At 48.4% G+C, this 19,493-nt stretch overlaps 1 protein-coding gene across 1 annotated transcript in view; it reads left to right on the forward strand.

Annotated features, from left to right (window-relative positions):
* The window catches only part of RPS6KC1 (ribosomal protein S6 kinase C1), a 518,969-nt gene that overhangs the window by 73,315 nt on the left and 426,161 nt on the right, over nt 1-19,493 (forward strand). The window contains exon 4 of the mRNA XM_086927875.1: nt 10,014-10,129. Within this exon, the coding sequence (XP_086784001.1) occupies nt 10,014-10,129 (116 nt within the window). The remainder of the gene's footprint in view (nt 1-10,013; nt 10,130-19,493) is intronic.

Below are 19,493 nucleotides of genomic sequence, written 5' to 3' on the forward strand. Positions count from 1 at the left end.
TCGTTACAGTTGCCATGATAGAAAAAGATTCAGAACGAGATTGACGTCCCAAAGGACTGAGTAACGCAGTTCCGAAGGTAAAGAAAGCCGAATACCTCTAAGGAGCTTTCACACAAAAGGATGTTCGTCCACCGGAGCTCCGTCCACTGGCTGGTGAGCAGCCGAAATCGCAGAACGCCTAGCATTAATGGTGCGATATGCCAGGTCGTCTGATGCCAACTCTGCCAAGAAATTCAGGACGGATCCAGGTCTTATCGAAGACACCAACGCACCCACCTATTCCAGGCGGACCAATAACGCTTCCTGGTACTAACTGCCCAGGCCTTGGATAAGAAATCCTCAGCTGATCTCGAAGGGCCTGGGAGCGACCAACGTCGCCGGAATGCCGCCATGCCATGAGGCGGAGGGAACTCTGCGTTATGAGATGATGCGGTTCCCTGTCCGGGTTGACAACGAGACTAGGAAACCAGGGGAGTAGGATTGGAGAATCCCAAGAAAGTTCCAGAAGAACCGGAAACCAAACTTGCGACTTCCAGAAAGGTGTCACCACCACCATCTCTGCTTTCTTATGGCGCAGCTGGGCCGTCGTCCGCATCACCATCGAGAAGGGGGGAAACGCGTAAGCTCTCTCTCTACTCCAATCTTGGAGAAAAGCATCCGTGGCCTCCGCAGAGGATCTGGCCTCCAGCTGAAGAACCGCGGGAGCTGATGGTCCAATCGAGATGCAAACAGGCCCACCGAGAACCGACCTCAAAGATCGTTTAGCCATTGGAAGACCTGAACATCCAACTTCCACTAACTGGAGTCTCGCAGGTGTCTGGAATGCCAGTCCGCCACCTGGTTGGCCTGGCCCGGCAAATATTCCGCTGTAACAGACACATGGTGTGCTAAACAGTAGTCCCAAAACTCCAAGTTTGCCAGAGCCCGAGATCGAGGGCCCCCCAGGTGGTTGACATATCGAACCGCCGAGACGTTGTCCATTCATAGGAGAACACATGACTGTACTGAGTCTATGGTCCAGCAGCGCACTGCGAAGGACCCTGCCAGAAGCTCCAAACAGTTTATGTGTAACTCTTGCTCCTCTGACGACCAGGCGCCGCCTGTGGAGAATTCCCCGCAGCGGGCACCCCAACCCGACCTGCTGGCATCGGATTCTATCACCATGTCCGGCACCGCCCCGAAGATTTCTCTGCCGTTCCAGGCCTCCGTAGGGGTGAGCCACCAGGCCATTTCCTCCTTCACCTCCTCTGAGAAGGTTACCAACTGATCGTAAGACATGCCCCTCCTGAGATAGTGCGCCTTGAGGCGTTGGAGGGCTCGATAATGAAGGGGTCCCGTGAAGATTGCCTGGATGGAAGAGGAGAGAAGCCCCCCCACCCGGGCAATCTGGCGGAGGGAGGTGTGAGATTTGGAGATTTTTTGTCTCAACACATGCCGAATCTTGGCCATTTTGGCCATTTTCCGGGATGGAAGACTTAAGGAGGACTGGATTGAGTCTATGACGAACCCCAGAAATGGGGAGAGGACGGACCTGTCCTTGTTGATCACAAACCCCAAACCCTGCAGCAGAGAGACCATCTGTTGGAGTCCAACCCCTTGGGGCATTGTGCTATCAGGAGGATGCCGTCCAAGTAGACAATCACCCGAATTACCGGACTCCTCAGGAACTCCACCGCCTGGTTAAGTAGCTTGGTGAAACACCAAGGAGCCGAGGAAAGTCAGAACGGAAGGGCAGTGAATTCGAAAACCTGATCTCTCCAGATGAACTGTAGGAACCGACGGTGCGGAGGGTGGATGGGTACCACCAGGTACCCACCCCTGAGGTCCAAGCGGACCATCCAGTCGTTTGGGAGCAATACATCCCGAAGAAGATGGATTCCTTCCATCTTGAAATGACGGTAGATCAACCAGCCATTCAACTCCTTGAGGTTGATCCCCAGACGCTTGCCTCCATCGGTTTTCTCCACCAGGAAGATATTGCTTAGGAAACCGGAAGGGTGGCGAGCTGATCGACAAATGGCCCCTTTCCTGAGCAACTCTGAGACCTCTTAGTCGATCACCTGCGCATCGGTCCGAAAAAACACTATGGGGCGCGGAGGACTCGCTTGGCGGGGGGAGTCCTTAAAGTCTATGTGAAAGCTGTAGATAGTCTGTAAGACCCATGCGTCTGTCATAATCGCTGCCCAGGCCCCCGGGAAGGCCACAAGACGCCCGCCAATGCGGACCTGGTCCGCCGGAATAACACTTACCGTGGGAATTGGTGTTGCCAGAGGCGTTCTTGAAGCCCCCTCGACCTCTGGAGTGCTGGCCTCTGGTTGGGTAAAAGTTCGAGAAGTTGGCTGAAGTGTTGTATTGACCTCGCCCGGAGCCTTGACCCTTGTTGACAAACTGCTGACCGCCACGACTGGTCGCACGGGCCCCCACCGCGACCGGCCCCTCGAGAGAAACATTGCTCTTTTAATACTAGACTGGGCCTTGTCTAGAGATGTAGAGGTTGACACGAATTTGCCTAGCTCTTTAATGAAGGGGTCTCCGAAGAGACCCCCTTGGGCCACCGCCCCTGCCTCCCAGGAGGCCAAGTTGCCCAACTTTGGGTCTAACTTGATTAGAAGCGACCGCAGCCATTCAGTTGAAAGGGCGCAGTTGGCATTCCCCAGAAAGATGACCACCCTTTGCGCCCAATTCGACAGAACATCGGGGGAGATGGCGGCACCTGACAGTTTAGCTTCTTCCGCCATGTCAAGGATTTTCGTGATGGGTCCAATCGCATCTAATAATTTATCCTGACAGGAGCGGTCAATGCCTTTTCAAGGATTCTTCACAAACTTTGCGAGGAAGGTGGCCATTTTGGACTCCAACTCTGGCGTTAGGGCCACCTTACCCTCCAAAGTGGTCAAGGACATGGGGTAACTCATAGGCGGAGCCAGACGGATGCCAAGAATGTACCAACCCTTCGTCGTTATCCGTGTCTGCTGGGACACCGCCCCCCCCCCTCCCTCCCGGAGATGAGGGCGCTGTGCCCATAGAAACTGAGGTTTCGGGGGCCGGCAGAGGCGCAGTGGTGGGAGCGGTCGCCTTAGCCAAAAAAGCGTTGCGTAAACGCTCAAAGGCGTCCCTGTCCACACCCTGCGTCGCTACAGAATCCCCTTCCCTGCACACCTTTTTGGGGGCTGGGGGACTGTCCCCTATTGGGGGTGGAACACTCATAGGGGTCCCTGTATGTGCTTGCGCCAATTTTGCCACTCTTCCACAATACGGGTGGACAAGCGCTCCTCCATGGGGACTACATTCTGCTGAACGCATCGGTAAATTGAACTGTCCACTGCGTTGAAGAACTCATCATCATTAATATACTGATGAGTCTCTTCTTCTTCATAATAACCCTCCTGATCCATCCTAGTGCCCATTAGGGATATGTTGTGTCTAGCAACTAGCAGAACTGCTGCACTTGGGAGGCTGTGAGGGACAATGCTATGTGGGTAGGCCACAGGCCCGACAGCTTCTTGCACCGGTTGAAAACCGGAAAATGGGGGCAGCATTATTCCCCTAGTGCGCTGACCCTCTTTTAAAGACCGGGTCACCGCCGCCTCCCTGCGCGCTGCCACAGAAGTTAGATTTGAGTCTTAATAGCTGCTGGTACCTCGCCTTGCCAAGACCGCTAAACAGTGCTTTAACTCGCCCTCAGGTGTCAATCGCGGTTAAGAAGGCAGTACGGACCCCCGCGGGGGCGTTCTCACAGATGCGAGGCAAAGTACAGACCCAGAACTCCTGGGCGTACTGGTGAGGCGGCAGGGGCACGGCTCCGGCGTGTCAGTCTCCTCAGCTCGGCTCCTCCCTGTGAGTAGAAACCGCGCCGAGGAGCAACAAGACACTGCAGCTCCCCGTAGCGGGTGAAAATGCACCACAAGTGTCGGGTAGATCGCGTGAGGAACGAAGAACGTTCCCGCAATCAAAGGGGTTCTGAAAGGCAAAAACGCACAGAAACAAGATACTTTTCACCACAGGGCCCCCACATCACGCAAAAAATGCCTTAAGAAGCCAAATTGACAATTCCTACACAACTCATAGTAGAGAAAGGAAATAACCACTTAACTGGCTACGAAGCAGCGAAGAAAGAGGGAGTGGACACAGGAGGGACGTCCTGTCTAGCTGTCATGGATAATAACAAAGGACTAGTTCTGTGTGCTCCCTAAATAAACTGATGGGATTTGTAGTTTATTTCCTTGAGATCCAAGTGTGTTTTTCATGTTTTAATGCTTTGTTCCCTTTGTTCTGGGATTTAAGCATTTATTTGAGCTTTTCTGGCTGCTGTGTTTTTGATACTAAATAAAGAGCGAATAAGGAAAAGCATAATTTGAAGCCTCCGGTCCTGACATAGAATCACATGTCCCTGTGGCCTATATTATATTGTTAGAATCACCAGGAAAATAAAATTACACATTCAAGAATATATTAATACACTACGTTAAAAACACTTCCTACCAAGTTGGCCACACACTTCTCCAAAAATTAATATCCACTGACAGATCTGAAATGGACTATGGACTGAACAAGTTATTTCAAGAAAGAAAGCAAAGTGGATCTTCTCCGAACCAACCAACTCAGAGGGCCTTAATGAGGTGATTGAATGGAGCTGAGTATTGTTGCTGTAATTCTGGTGTTGGTGGTACTGCTGAGAAATAATTATTCTTCTGCAAAGGGTGACTTTTCACTTGTACCTTTCGCGCTACCCATATAGTCTTCATAGCATTATTCACATTCCCCTTTTTTCGATACCTATTTTTTTACACAATTGTGATTTTATTTTTTTTACACAAATATGATTTTGTGTCCAACTCCTGTTTAAAATTGTAATACTACTCCATTATGAAGAGATAATATAGAATTGTATTCAACCTTTAGTTTGCCCTCCAATACATATTTTTATTGCTTTTTATCCTGTTCATACTACATGCAGGACAGTTATCATGAATGTTTATTTCAGATAAGTCATCATCCATAAAATATATAAACATTAGTAGGCCTGTAAACACAAACACTAAAAACTATTAAAAGCCTGTAAAAATAATGCCTTTATATTTCAACAGGCGACATTGTACTCATTAAAGCAATCTATACTGGGGCTAAATGTACAAAGATACAAAAGAAAAAAATGCTAGGTTATTAACTTTTGTAAAGTATAAATCAATATAAAATAAAAGTTTTATTCTCCGGGTATAACCCCTTCCAATACAAATAGAAATAAGTGCAAATTGTAAAATATATATGGCAGAAAAATATAAAACAAAAATCAACATTAAATCCTTTAATAAACCACATTGGTCCAATTGGAGGCACAATTATTAAACATCATATGCCTTAATTATATCCAGCTTCTCCCTCCTTAATAGCTAAGCAGTATGCAAAAATCTACTCTAGCTAAAGACTATAGGCTCGTATGTGCCCTATTTTAAGAACCTAAACTCTGATATTTCCGCAAATCCAAATTCAAGCATATCTGACAAATCCACTTATTTCCCAACTGCTTATAGATTGGACAAAAAAATTTTAAATGCCTTTTGGATTCAAAGACATCCTCACAGAAGAATGAGCAGAGTTAGCATGCTTTGAAGACCACTTAACAATAAAGGAGGTAATCGGTAAAGTGGTTAATCTACATTTAATATGAAGGGATTTGGCATAGGAAGGAAAAACACTGTCCAAATATGGTTAAAATTCCATAGACATCTTGAAAGTCAAAACTATATTCGTTAATCTACCTTCCCCTGCCTTCACAACGTAATGTTCAGAAGCATATGACCAATAATGCACCTTCAGGCGATTTATATGAATATCATTAATTCCACTTGGATTATCCCCAAAAATACTTTTTCCTTAACGTACTATGTAACCAATGTTTCACATACTTTAGCCAAGGATGATCATTCTCATTGGCCATCCCCATCATCGCCAGTAATTTCAATCTCTAAGCAACCTACTCAGGAGTATACCAAAGCCTAAACCGGTTGATAAGTGGTCTTAATTCTGCGATTGTCTTTAGACCTAGATCTACAAAGACCAGAAGTATTGTAGTACTAACAGGCATGTTAAGAAGGGATCTAATAAAATTCTTCTTCTTGGTAGTTAGGCCTTTACACTCCTCTATACCCCAGATCTCTGATCTGTATAATGCTGCTCCTTGGGTTTTAGGACAGTATAACTCGGTGGTTCCCAAACTGTGCGCCGCGGCTCCCCGGTGCGCCGTTAGGAATTGCCAGGGGCGCCGCGCACGATTTGGGAAAGAGCTTGTGCCGAGGTAGCAGCTAATGATGTGATAATTAAACATCTCCTTTACAAAGCCTTTGATCCCAAGCAGTTCCACTGCTGGTTGTGCCATGCTTCAACGAATACCAACCTGGGGGGGCGCTCACCTAGGGATGTTGATAGCAGGGGATGCACTCCCCTGGAGGGGCGGCAGAAGGAGGCGCTCTCATCTGATAGCACTGAAAGCAGGGGCGGCCTTTGGCCAGTTGGGTTGGATGGATGACAGCAGGGCGGCTTTGGTGTTACTGCGCTCAAACAGCAGAATGCCACTTCGGTCAATTAACTCCTCACATTTGCCGAGTGTTTGCTATTGTAGAACCAGTACACCGAACATGGTATTCAGTTGTGTTATGCTGTGTTATAAACTGATGCTCAGAGAGAGAATCTAAGTAACAGCACTTATCACTTCTCAGAAGTCCGTCTTTTGTCCTAGCCGGATATGGAAAGTGTAAACACGTACTCTGGATCTCTCTTGTGGGTTGAAGGCAGTGGTCAAAGTGCTTTAAAAAATGTATGTGTACTGAGATGCAATGCACAATGGGTGAGATTTAGGCGGGGTCAAAGCAATGGCTAAATAAACAAAATATTTTGTATTTTTTTTTCTTTTACCATCAGATAACTACTTACTAAAAATAATGCACACTGAAAATGAAAATTAAACGCAAGCTAATTTAATCAGTGGAAAATCGTACGGGGGACAGCAGGATGCTCACCAAGCACGAGCACTGACTGCAGAGGGCGCTCCCACCAATGACCCTGGGAACAGGGGGGCATTCGCTCAGCTGGAAACATAGTCAGCAGAGGGGCTCGCTCCCAAGGCGCTGGCAGGGGTGGCACTATCACCTGGTGCCGCGACCTTTAACCTTGAGAGACAGTCTGCAGGGGGCGCCTCCGACCGACCAGTTACAACAGAATCATAGGAAATAAAACATGTTTAAACAATCTTAGAATCTAAGACGGGAAGAACCGGTGTCCTGTGAAATGTTCCACTTTGCTGTGAGCAACAAGAATTGGCAAAGGCATCAGGTCTCACCTATGCGAGATCTATTGGCTTTGTCAATTATTTTTGAGCCATGCTGTACAGCAGCACAGCTTCTGTGCTCCATTGTTAAAAGCAATGAGGGTGGCAGGATACTGAATGGGAGGGGGGGAAGTAGGATGTGAAGTAGGATGTGGCGCTAAGGCAGAGCTGCCATCCTCAGAACTGGGGTATCTGGTTTGAGTGTCACCTTTTCTTTCCAAAAATAGAAAAATGTGAAGTTGTTCGATGTAATTAATGCTCATTTGAAGCGCTAAAAAATAAAAGTATGAATTTGTGGAATGTAACTGGTGCTCCTGTAAAGCGCTGATACTTTCAAGTCGAGTTCACGCTGTAAAATAAAAAGCCAAAAAAAGAAGAAATAGTACATTAATCACAGCATGAGCAGCCAATGGACACTAATTAACATTAATTAATCTGTACTTTGATCTTGCGCTCGCAAACAAAACGAAGTGACGCCTCAAATATTCTGCCGAATTAGAAGGAGGCAAAAAAAGAGTGATAAGGATACCAAACAATGTTAAGTAATGGGTGGGCTAAACGCCCCATTTTAGAGTTTTTTTTTTAGACACAAGTGTTCATCACCATAGCGCGCTGCCTGCAAGCGAGACCTAAAAACGGGCTTACATCCACCCACCGGTAAAAAAAAGTGACATGATGGGGAGCCACGGCCAACTGCCAATAAGGTCGAGGGAGCCACAGGTCGAACAAGTTTGGGAACCTCTGGTATAACTGTATAGCAGGGGAAACTGATCACAGCTAGACTATCGTGCCACAGCTAGACTGTCATGTTATGTAAAAAACGTTAAGAGCTGTTTCTGACCGTGCAGAAAACAGTACACCATGGTGTTATTTATTCTAAATGACCTCATATGAAATGTACAGACGGAATCCCAAGAAGAGTTATAGAATAACAAAACAACATGTACAGCGTATTTCTAAAATAATGCCACAAAAACAAAAGTGTTGTTTGTGGCTGTGCAAGCAGAAGCAGCCTAAAACATTTTAATACACTTAACTAAGGGAGAAACGAACTCAGAAGGACATCCCTACAAAATGTAGCTCATGCTGATGGAACACAAAGGGAGGCAAGTTTTTATGTGTTCCCATTGCAGAGCTGGTTAGCACCCTGTAGGAGAAAGCAATTTAGATAACACTGATGATGCTGGGTGTTAAAGTTGCATATAATTCCCCTTAGTGTCTCTTTGCGTTGTCTAAGTATGGGAGCGAGGTTAAACAAGTCATTCTGTGCCCTTCGGGTGATTCATAATTGTATGTGTACCTCCAAGTTTGTGGAATGTATCAGTTTTTGATTAGCGATATGTGCTCACCCTCAACTATCTAATCTATGTTCCGTACTTTTCTGTAGCGTGTTAGCAGAAAGTCATTTTACTTTGACATAGCTAGTTCCTGTCCATTTATTACTGCACTGATATCAGGATATCTCCGAACCCTCAGTGAGCAGTTGCAAGAGAAAAGAAGGTGTACTGTTGTGTAAACCATTGGCTTTGTGACAGGCTGTTGGAAAGAAGACTTGGGTAATAGGGACCTAGAACTCTCTGTAGTACTCAAGACCAGATGTTCTTAACCTGTGGTCTAGGGACCCCTGTGGGTCCACAAATCCTACTCGGGGGGGGGGGGGGGGGGGGGGGTCCGTGACTACTTGGAAAATTACATAATATTAACAGATTAATAAAGTGTAGATACATTAATAATCAAAATGCACGATTGAAATTGTAAAAACATTCTGTAAATGTGAAGGAATTTGAGATTGGAAGCTACAAATTAAGGTATTATCCTTCGATTTATTCATGGGAGCAGTGCAAGTACATCAAACAGAAAATATTATGGACGATAAGCAGCCCCAGTTGACTGTTGGATCCTGATTAAGGCGCCACACTTGGGTATATGAGAATGCCTAAACATGTTGATCATGAGATGGGGCAGAAGATGGTCTCTCCCCTTTTATGTTTTTAGCCATGCTTGAATTGTGGTCTCTAATAAGTGTATATATAGGAAGACGGTCTTTCCTAGTAGTGTTTGAATGTTGGAGACTTTATTATAAGTAATTGTGTTTTACTAGAATAAAGGTGAAAACACCAGCGTTGTTTTATAATCAAGCCCACCCTCCCTTTTCACTTCTGATTTCCCCCTTTTTCGTAAGACGCTTAACCTATTGGTGATATACACTTAATGATGATAATCGTCGGACTATAATGGTTGAGTCCCAAAGAACAGAGTACCTTCTAAATGACTAAGTATTTTTCACCAACTCTCAAAATCTTTATCCCCATTGTAATTATACAATTAAAGGGACGGAAAAAAGGGAGAGTGTGAACAGAGAAATCGAATTCACTTAGGTAACTTCATTCCTGTCCATTGCTCAATGTCAAGTAGGTGGTACATTGGTACCCCAGGAAGAACTGAGTATGCACTTAGTGGGAACATTTTAGGGCGTCATTATTGGAAGCATTTTATTTCTTCCTGTGGAGGGTGTAGGGACAGCCCTGGAAAAGTTAATCCCTGCTCTTCAGCCTGATCTATGGAACCAGTGCTATTAACCATGTGTGAATGCTCTATTATTGTGACATGCTCTCTTTAAGTCAAGTGTTGTTGCAAATATTGAATGTTTTCACCAGTATAAAGTTTTGCCCATTCTCTTTTGTGTCAGGGCGCTTTGATGAGAGCGTGATCGAAGAAAGAAGGCAGTGCGCTGAAGATTTACTGCAGTTTTCTGTCAACATCCCTGCACTTTATAACAGCAAACAATTTGAAGATTTTTTTCAGGTACGCCACACCCTTGCTCATTATAAAGATAGCGCTTCTGCCACTGTTGAGGTGGGTAGTAGTCAATGACCAAACTGCTCCAGGCCGGTCCAGGTGTAGTCTGAGTATGTGCTGCGCAGGCACAGTTGAGAAGTTCTCTAAGGTCTGAGTAGCACTGTTTGTGCATTGTGGGAGCTTTGTTGGGGCTTGTTGGGATGGATTAGGTTGAGCAGGGTGGAGAGTTGAACTGCAAGCCGCACCAAGGCCGTCTCACCTCCACAGAACTGGTGGGCAACCTGTATCAGCACCACGTGGCCATGTCAGACAGCAGCACTTCCACCTACGGCTCTACATCGGAGATGAGCTGGCTTATGTTAGGAAAGTTGTTACACACGTGGTCTTTGGTACATGGCCCGTGAGATCTTGCCAGCAGTTTGAGAAGACTTTATGGCGTCTTGGCTCAGACAATTCATGATGGACAGGATGCTACTAAATATGCTATCCACACAAGTCTGAATACTACGGATTGCATAAGGATGAAAGTTGGTACTAGTCTTTTCCGTGTGAAGTCAGATTGCTGTGGAGTGCTTTAAGGATAATAGAACCAGGGCGCGCTCTTTAGGGACTGTCAACCCCTGCTAAATAGTTTCTACTTCAATTCAGAAAGTTTAGATGGTATTCCAGGGGCGCAGTCTATCGTCCAGAGACGGCCTTTCTAGCCAAAGCAGCATCACCCCAGTACTTTCGAGGAGGTGGACGTGGGTCTGGCAGGCAGCGTGTCGGCCAGCAGGGCTTCCGTACTCTTAATTCCTTCTCTTCTGCCACATCGGCTGCCAAACTTTTGTCTTAGTGGGGCATATCCAACTGCTGATGGGCAGAATTGGAAATTTTCTTCCAGGTTGGCTATCCATCATGTCAGATAGATGATGGGATCTTACAAATCATTCAAAATGGCTGTGTCCTGCCTTTTCTTTCCCACCCACACACTATTCCTCTCACACCAGAGCAGATTTATGTTGAGCAATTGTCCATTCTGCTACATGAGGTGCAACTGTACCTCTCCAAAGGTGCCATTTAGAGGGTTCCGAACTCTAAATGAGGATTGGGTTGTTACTCTTGCTATTTCCTCTTTCCAAAAAAAGACGGGGTCCTGAGGGCTGTTCTGGACCTCCGGCTGTGAACAGCTTCCTGCATAAGCATAAGTTCAAAAAGCTTGCAAAAAACAGATTCTGTCCTCTCTGGATCCTGGTGAATAAATGCTGTCCGTGCACCTACGGGAGGCAACGTTTCATACACCCATCCTGCAGTCCCACAGACATCATCTGCAGTTCAAGGTAAGCCAGTGGCATTTTCAGTTTGCTGTACTTCTTCACCAGCACCCTTCAGGTGTTCATGAAACTGAGGGGGTTTTCACAACCCAGCTTTGGATGTGGGGATACCGTTATTTCTATACCTGGCTGTTAAATGGTGACTCACCACAGTCACTCATGGACCACTTCCATACGGCGAACCTCTTGACACTGGTTTGTCGCAGGGATTCTGTTCTCACACAGAACTGTGCACAGAGACTTGGAACCTCAGTGAATTAGGGTGTCCCAAAACTCACCTTAGTACCCAAAAATCCCCTACCAGACTAGCAACAGTGTCTCATTGGTTCTTACACACTCCCAATGTTTAGACAAACTAGAACATGGACTTAGAACACCTCAGGTAACGTGGAACACATGGACACTCTTTCGTTATACCAACATATCAATCCAGAACGAGGAGTAAATGAATACACCTGCACTTTTGAAATGTTTATTTTCTAATGCAGTGTTCTGAAGCGCAGTATCTTAGCTAATACAAGCAAACATATTATAAGAAACAAAGTAATCAGCATAGTTACTATTCCATAGAATATAAAGGGAGAAAGCATGTTAAAATGCTAAGGGGAAGAAGGCTAAAGTGCACCTAAATCTTACCCTCCCTTGCTAATGTATTATTTTATATCTAAGAAGGTCTCTTTGGGTTTTAGCAGGGCGGCCCCATGCCTCTGATCCTAGTGGAAAGGGATCACATCATCTTCCACCAGCTCTCTGCATGCGAAACATCATCAAGTGTGTGTGTATTATCTGTGCAATGCAATATTAAACGCGCCTGAAGCCAGAGTTTGGCCGCAGCTGCATGTATGTTATGTCTAGAACGTGCGTAGATCAGACCTCACAACAACCACTGTGTTGAAGTATCCTTGAAGGCCTCTGCACTCACTGTACAGACATAGCTTACCAAGCAAAGCTGATACCGAAGCAACAACATATTATTCTCGTGTGAAGCAAAACACTCTACTAGGCTCAAAGCTATAATAACAATATGTGCCGTGTGCAGAAGCAGCAGAAAGGCAAAATGGCGTTTAAGCTCCTAATAAGCTTGTGCTAACTTAACACAGTGTGTAGGTAAAGCATATCTATATGACACCCTCCCTTGATCCGAGCACGGATAAGATAAGGGCCAAATTTTGAAATGCAGAGTCCAAGAACGACAGTCAGTTTAAATTTGTGTCAGTGAAAAAAAATAAAAAAAATTCACCCAAAAACCAAAATCTCCAAAGAAAGTCTAGTCTTCGGTTTAAGCAAAGTCAATAGGCCTGGGACGTAAAAAAACTTGCATATGCCAAAAAAGCAACAAAAGGTGTTTAATGTCAATAAAGGTGATGACAGCCTTCATCCTAACATCGAATATGCAAAATAAGCAGCAACAGCCTCCAATCGGAAGTCACTGTTCTCATCTGAAAAAAGTTCAGCCATCCAATTTAACAGCGGGAAAGAACATACATGCTCTTCAATTACCGGAGCCCCTAGTACCATCAGAAGGCAACTCGGTGGGTTCTCGATGAAGCTGTGTGCCAAGAAATCTTGCGCCGCTGCGAACACATTCCAACGACCCAGTATTCCATGCATTGCTGCAAAGGCCATAATCCCTCCGTCAGAACAAAACAAGTTCGAGGCATGTGGGCTGCTGAATTCATATCTGTGCATAGATCGCCGCCTAGTGTTGGGTCCGGATGATTGCACATTGTTGTCCTGGAAGAGTCTTCGAAGTATCACGAGATAGGTGGCTCCTCCCCTGGACTACAGTGCGCATGGGCATCGCCTCCATCCCCAGATTGTTTTTTTCCGCCATTGGGTTCGGATGTGTGTCGGTTCCCTCTGTCGGAACCGATAGTTGTTAACTCTCTTTACTCGAGACCAAAAGGTCTTTAGGCTTGGCGCCGGTATCGTTTTCGTTCGGGTCTTACTGTTTCTTCAGCTCCGAACTCTTGCTGCCCTTCCGCGTGCTGTCGGCGCGGACGGGCCTACACAACGCTCCAGACATGGAACGGACTCCGTTTAAACGGTGCCCGGTGTGCAACTCTAAATACTCGCACCTCGACGTGCACCCAATGTGCAACACTTGTCTGTCGCCGGACCATGACGAGGCCAAGTGTATGGCCTGCTCCAGGTTCCGGTGTAAAAAGACCCTCAAGATTCGTCGCGCTGCGAGACTCCAGGCCCAGATGTCTGCGCCCCCGCCGGACGACATCTTCGAAGAAGACGTTGCAGACGACGATGTCCAACAGGTTTCGGACTCTAGCCCTGCGTCCGAGGGGGATGCCTACGACGCAGGAGACGAGGAGTTTGACGAAGCCGGCGACGAGGTAGGGGACGACGATGGGGCCATTGCCACCGTGGGGGATAGCTCGGAGGAAGAGCATCCCCGGACTGACTCAGGGGTCGACCCCCTTCCTGCGGCCCAGGTCGAGGGATCGCCTTCGGGCCTTACCCAAGACCTCGTTCTTAGTCCAGCAGCCCCGCCTCCGGGCCCGGCAAAGGACATTTTGGAGGTGCCTCTCACGTTTCCGAAAACGAAAGTGAAGCCTTCAGGATCCGCAACTCCGGTTTCAAAACCGAAAGTGAAAGCAGTGCAGAAGGCTCTGGAGGCGTCAAAGTCTAAGAAACCCAAAATGGCCGACATGGAGAGTCACGCCAAGATGGCCGACCCGAGGGCCTCAGGGTCGATGCCGAAGGCGAAGTCGACCGACGCGGCTGCGTCGGCGCCGAAGATGGTCGCGGTCGATGACCCAAAGAAACCTTCGAAGAAGCGTCAGGGCGATCCCAAGGCTCTGGCTTCGCCGGCTCCGGCCGTCGGGGCCAAGGACGGTGCAGCGTCGGCTCCGAAGACGGGGCCTCTCGCCGACACCACTGCCAAGACGGGGAAATCGCCCGAGTCGGTCAATCCCTCTCCAGCGCTATCGAAGAAGGTCGAGGAGTCCCTGCAACGGATTCGGAAGGTCGCTGTGCTTCCCGAACCGGAAGAGGGGGTGTCGAAGCCCGCACTGAAGCCGTCAAAGGCGCAAACGCCTATCCGCTTCACCCTGCCGCCGAAGTCGACGCCGAAGGCTTTCGCTTCGAAGCATGGGGCAGGCGTGCCCTCGAAGGAGGTGTCGACGCCCAAAGCGTCTCCGGTGGTGTCTAAGCCTCGGCTCCAACCACTTGCGGAGGAAGAGCGTCGTGAGGTTATCATCGACGCCAATACCGGGAAACTGTCCCTCCTCAAAAGGAAAATCACCACGGAGCCGGTGTTGGAACATTTTCGCATTCCTCTCAAGAACAAGAAAGACTCTGCGGGTACTTCAGCACCTATGGAGCCGGCGTCTCCAAGAGACCTGCCGCGTTCACCAACTCCTTCTACCGCGGGTGATGGTGACGAGGAGGAGGTCGAGTACAACTATCCAGCGTACTCGGATCCGGAGGAAGAACATGAACCTTGGACTGCCGGAGGCGACCCCGAGGACCCGCAGTCGGGTCAAGAACCGCAGCTCTTTGCGGCGAGAACTTCGCCGACGGAGGACTCTGCAGCCTTCAACGCTCTGATCGAGAGAGCTGCGGCTAACCATGATGTCGAGCTGCACTCCGACCCCGTGGATGTGGACTTTTTATTTGACACTTTCTCAGTGGCTGAAAAGTCAATCAAGACTCTGCCAATGCTCAAAGGAGTCCTCAAGCATGCGCAGGAGGTCTTCAAGGAGCCCACTCGGGCACGTGTCATCAATCCACGCATTGATAAGAAATATAAGGCAGCGCCCTCGGATCCAACATATATCAAGGGACACTTGCCACTGGACTCTTTAGTGGTATCCAACGCTCGCAAGAGGGCGAACTCACAGACAACTGGTGACGCTCCTCCCCCAGACAAAGAGTCGAAAATATTTGAAGCCTCAGGGAAACGGATTGCTGCACAAGCAGCTAACATTTGGCACATCTCAAACACGCAGGCCCTACTTGCACGCTACGATAGGGCTCATTACGACACCCTAGAAGCACTGCTCCAGCACTTGCCTGACCAGTACAAGGAGGCAGGGGAAATGTTAATTCAAGAGGGAAAGCTCATTACAAACGCTTCCATCAAATGTGCGCTAGATGTGGCTGATACAGCCTCCAGGGCAATCAACACCAGTGTGTTGCTCAGAAGACATGCATGGCTTAGGATCTCAGGGTTTAAACCTGATATACAAACAACCATCCTGAACCAGACGGTTAATCCTGACCATTTGTTTGGTCCCGAGGTTGATGCGACGCTTGAAAAAATGAAAAAAGATACAGACACTGCTAAGTCTATGGGGGCCCTCCAGTCTCAGCAGTTTCGGGGTGGTTCCTTTCGCCGCTCCAATACCAGAGGCACCTCAAGGGGTCAGGCATCGCAATCCACACAGTATTATAAAAGTAATACCCAAACCTCATACACCAACAAGGGTAGAGGTGGCTACAGAGGCAACAACGTCAAAGGCAGGGGACGTGGAAACAACAGCTCCAGGTCCACCACCGCCAACAAGCAGTGACGTCTTGTCACTGCCCCCCGACCACTCAACACCGGTCGGGGGGAGACTCCAGCAGTTCCTGCCCGCGTGGAAATCCATCACCACGGACAGGTGGGTCAAGTCTCTTATCCAGTACGGTTACTGTCTGGAACTTACTTCCACTCCGCCAAACATACCTCCAAGAAGCCGTCCTATGTCCGGCGAGCACTTGCACTTGTTGCAGCAGGAAGTTCAGGTCATGCTGCAAAAAGGAGCAATAGAGCTCGTCCCACTGCAAGAAAGGGGAACAGGGGTTTACTCTCTGTACTTTCTAATCCCCAAGAAGGACGGATCCCTACGGCCCATCCTGGACCTCAGGCCCCTCAACTGGTACATTCTCTCGGAGCATTTCCATATGCTCACGTTGCAGCAGGTACTCCCTCTGCTTCAACAGGGGGACTTCCTGGCTACGTTGGATCTGAAAGATGCATACTTTCATATCCCCTTGCATCCTTCCCACAGGAAGTATCTCAGATTCACGATTCAAGACCAGCACTACCAGTTCAGGGTTCTGCCGTTCGGGGTCACCACAGCGCCAAGGGTCTTTACAAAGTGCCTGGCGACTGTGGCGGCGCATCTACGACGCCAGAACGTCCACGTCTACCCTTACCTGGACGACTGGCTCATTCAGGCAAAAACAGAGCAACAGTGCGCCGACCACGTGTCCCGCACCATTCATCTCCTGCACGATCTGGGATTCTCTCTGAACTACCCGAAATCCCATCTCCAGCCCGCCCATGTACGACAGTATCTGGGCGCGACAATAAACACTCTGGCAGCCACTGCGCAGCCAAATTCAGTGAGAATCGCCAGTATCCAAACGCTGATCCAACGATTCAGACCTCAGCACTCGCTTCCAGCGAAGGTATTCATGCAGTTGATAGGCATGATGGCCTCCTGCATCTCCATCATCCCGCACGCGAGACTACATATGCGTCCGCTTCAGGAGTGCCTAGCACGTCAGTGGACTCAGGCTCATGGGCAACTGACAGACCTAGTGTTGGTGAGCGGTCGGGCATACAACTCTCTGCATTGGTGGAATCCACAAAACCTTTGCAAGGGCCGACCATTCCAAGAGCCTGTGCCACAGATTATCCTGACGACGGACGCTTCTCTCCAGGGATGGGGAGCGCATGTACTCCACTACACGGTGCAGGGACTATGGACACTACAGCAAAGGAAGATGCACATGTGTTGGAACTGATGGCAATCTTCATGGCCTTGAAGGCGTTCAAAGTACATCTGTGCAACAAGGTCGTGTTGATCCGGACGGACAACATGACAGCCATGTACTACATTCAGAAGCAGGGAGGCACACACTCTCCGCAGCTGTCTCATCTGGCTCAGAGCATGTGGAAGTGGCCCATTCAGAGGAACATCTTCCTCATGGCAGAGCATCTCCCGGGCAAGGACAACCAGATGGCGGACCTGCTCAGCAGGCACAGCCATCAAATGCACGAGTGGGAGATACATCCATCAGTACTCCAACCGTACTTCCAAAGGTGGGGTCATCCAGAGATAGACCTGTTCGCCACAAAGGAGAACGCAAAATGCCAAAGCTTCGCCGCCAGGTTCCCACACCCGCAATCGCAGGGCAATGCGATGTGGATGAACTGGTCAGGCAGATTTGCGTATGTTTTTCCCCCAGCACCTCTGATACCGCTGGTGGCACGCAAGCTCAGGCAGCACTCGATGACTCTCATCCTGGTTGCTCCAACGTGGGCTCGCCAGCCGTGGTACACCACGTTTCTGGAACTCTCCGTGGTACCGCATCAAAGGCTTCATCTCACTCCCAGCCTTCTGACGCAGAGCCATGGCGACATTCAGCACCCAGATCCGCAACAGCTCAACCTGGCGATCTGGCTCCTGAAGTCCTAGAGTTTGCCTACCTCAATCTTCCTCCCGATTGCATGAACATCATTCGGGAGGCAAGGAAGCCCACTACTAGAGCTTGTTATGCGGCTAAATGGAAGAGGTTTGTCATTTACTGTGTTAACCACGATATTGACCCGCTAGATGCTTCCATTCAAAACATCATTTGTTACCTGTTCCACCTGTATCAATGCAATTTGGCGTACTCTTCCATCCGCATTCATCTGTCCGCTATGGCAGCATACCTCCAGAATAGGCAACACCTGTCACATTTTAAGGTCCCTGCTATCAAGGCTTTTCTGGAAGGACTCAAGAGAGTCATTCCGCCAAGGACCCCACCAGCTCCAGAATGGAACCTCAATGTGGTTCTTACAAGACTGATGGGTCCTCCCTTCGAGCCACTGCACTCTTGTGAGCTTCAGTTTCTGACTTGGAAGGTTGCTTTCTTAGTAGCAATTACATCGCTACGGAGGGTTAGCGAGTTGCAGGCGCTCACCATCCAAGAACCTTTCTTCCAAGTACATGCTAACAGGGTTGTGCTCCGCACTAACCCTAAATTCTTACCCAAGGTTGTATCTCAATTCCATATGAACCAGACAATTGAGTTGCCGGTGTTCTTCCAAAACCCAGAGACGCTGGCAGAGCGGATGCTCCACACCCTTGACGTTAAAAGAGCCTTGATGTACTACGTGGACCGGACAAAAGATTTTCGCAAAACCAAGCAGCTTTTCGTTGCTTTTGCCACACACCACAAGGGAAACGCTATCTCCAAAGCTGGGATCGCTAGGTGGATCGTGAAATGCATTCAAATCTGTTACGCTAAAGCTAAACGCACTCTCACTATCCCACCAAGAGCCCACTCCACCGGGAAGTTGGGAGCCTCTATGGCTTTCCTAGGTAACATTCCCTTAGAAGATATTTGTAGAGCAGCCACATGGTCTACCACACATACTTTCACTAAACATTACTGTGTAGACGTGCACTCCAAACAGCAGGCAGCTGTTGGTCAGGCTGTTCTCAAAACACTTTTTCAGACTGCTGCAGCTGGCACGGGCGGCCGCCGCTAATGGAGGGACTGCTATTTATTCTATGCACAGATATGAATTCAGCAGCCCACATGCCTCGAACTGCAAATGCTACTTACCAGTATGCATCTGTTCTTGGCATGTAGGGCTGCTGACATTCATATCGCCCACCCTCCTCCCCGGCGCCTGTAGCAGCTGCAGTATTCATATATTTCTATGCTCATAGCATGGTCATCACTCACATACTTCACTCCATCTCTGCCAATGGCTAAAAACAATCTGGGGATGGAGGCGATGCCCATGCGCACTGTAGTCCAGGGGAGGAGCCACCTATCTCGTGATACTTCGAAGACTCTTCCAGGACAACAATGTGCAATCATCCGGACCCAACACTAGGCGGCGATCTATGCACAGATATGAATGTCAGCAGCCCTACATGCCAAGAACAGATGCATACTGGTAAGTAGCATTTGAATTCATGAGCAACTAAGGGGCTCATGAGCTAGTTATAATCCACTTCAGGAGACACCGTATTGCAGAGACACAAATCCAGGGCCCAGTCGAAATCGCAACTCAGGCAATGAAAGACAGGCTGGACACATGTAAAATAGGA

Source organism: Lissotriton vulgaris, chromosome 6 (assembly GCF_964263255.1).
Source record: "Lissotriton vulgaris chromosome 6, aLisVul1.2, whole genome shotgun sequence".
NCBI classification, from domain to species: domain Eukaryota; kingdom Metazoa; phylum Chordata; class Amphibia; order Caudata; family Salamandridae; genus Lissotriton; species Lissotriton vulgaris.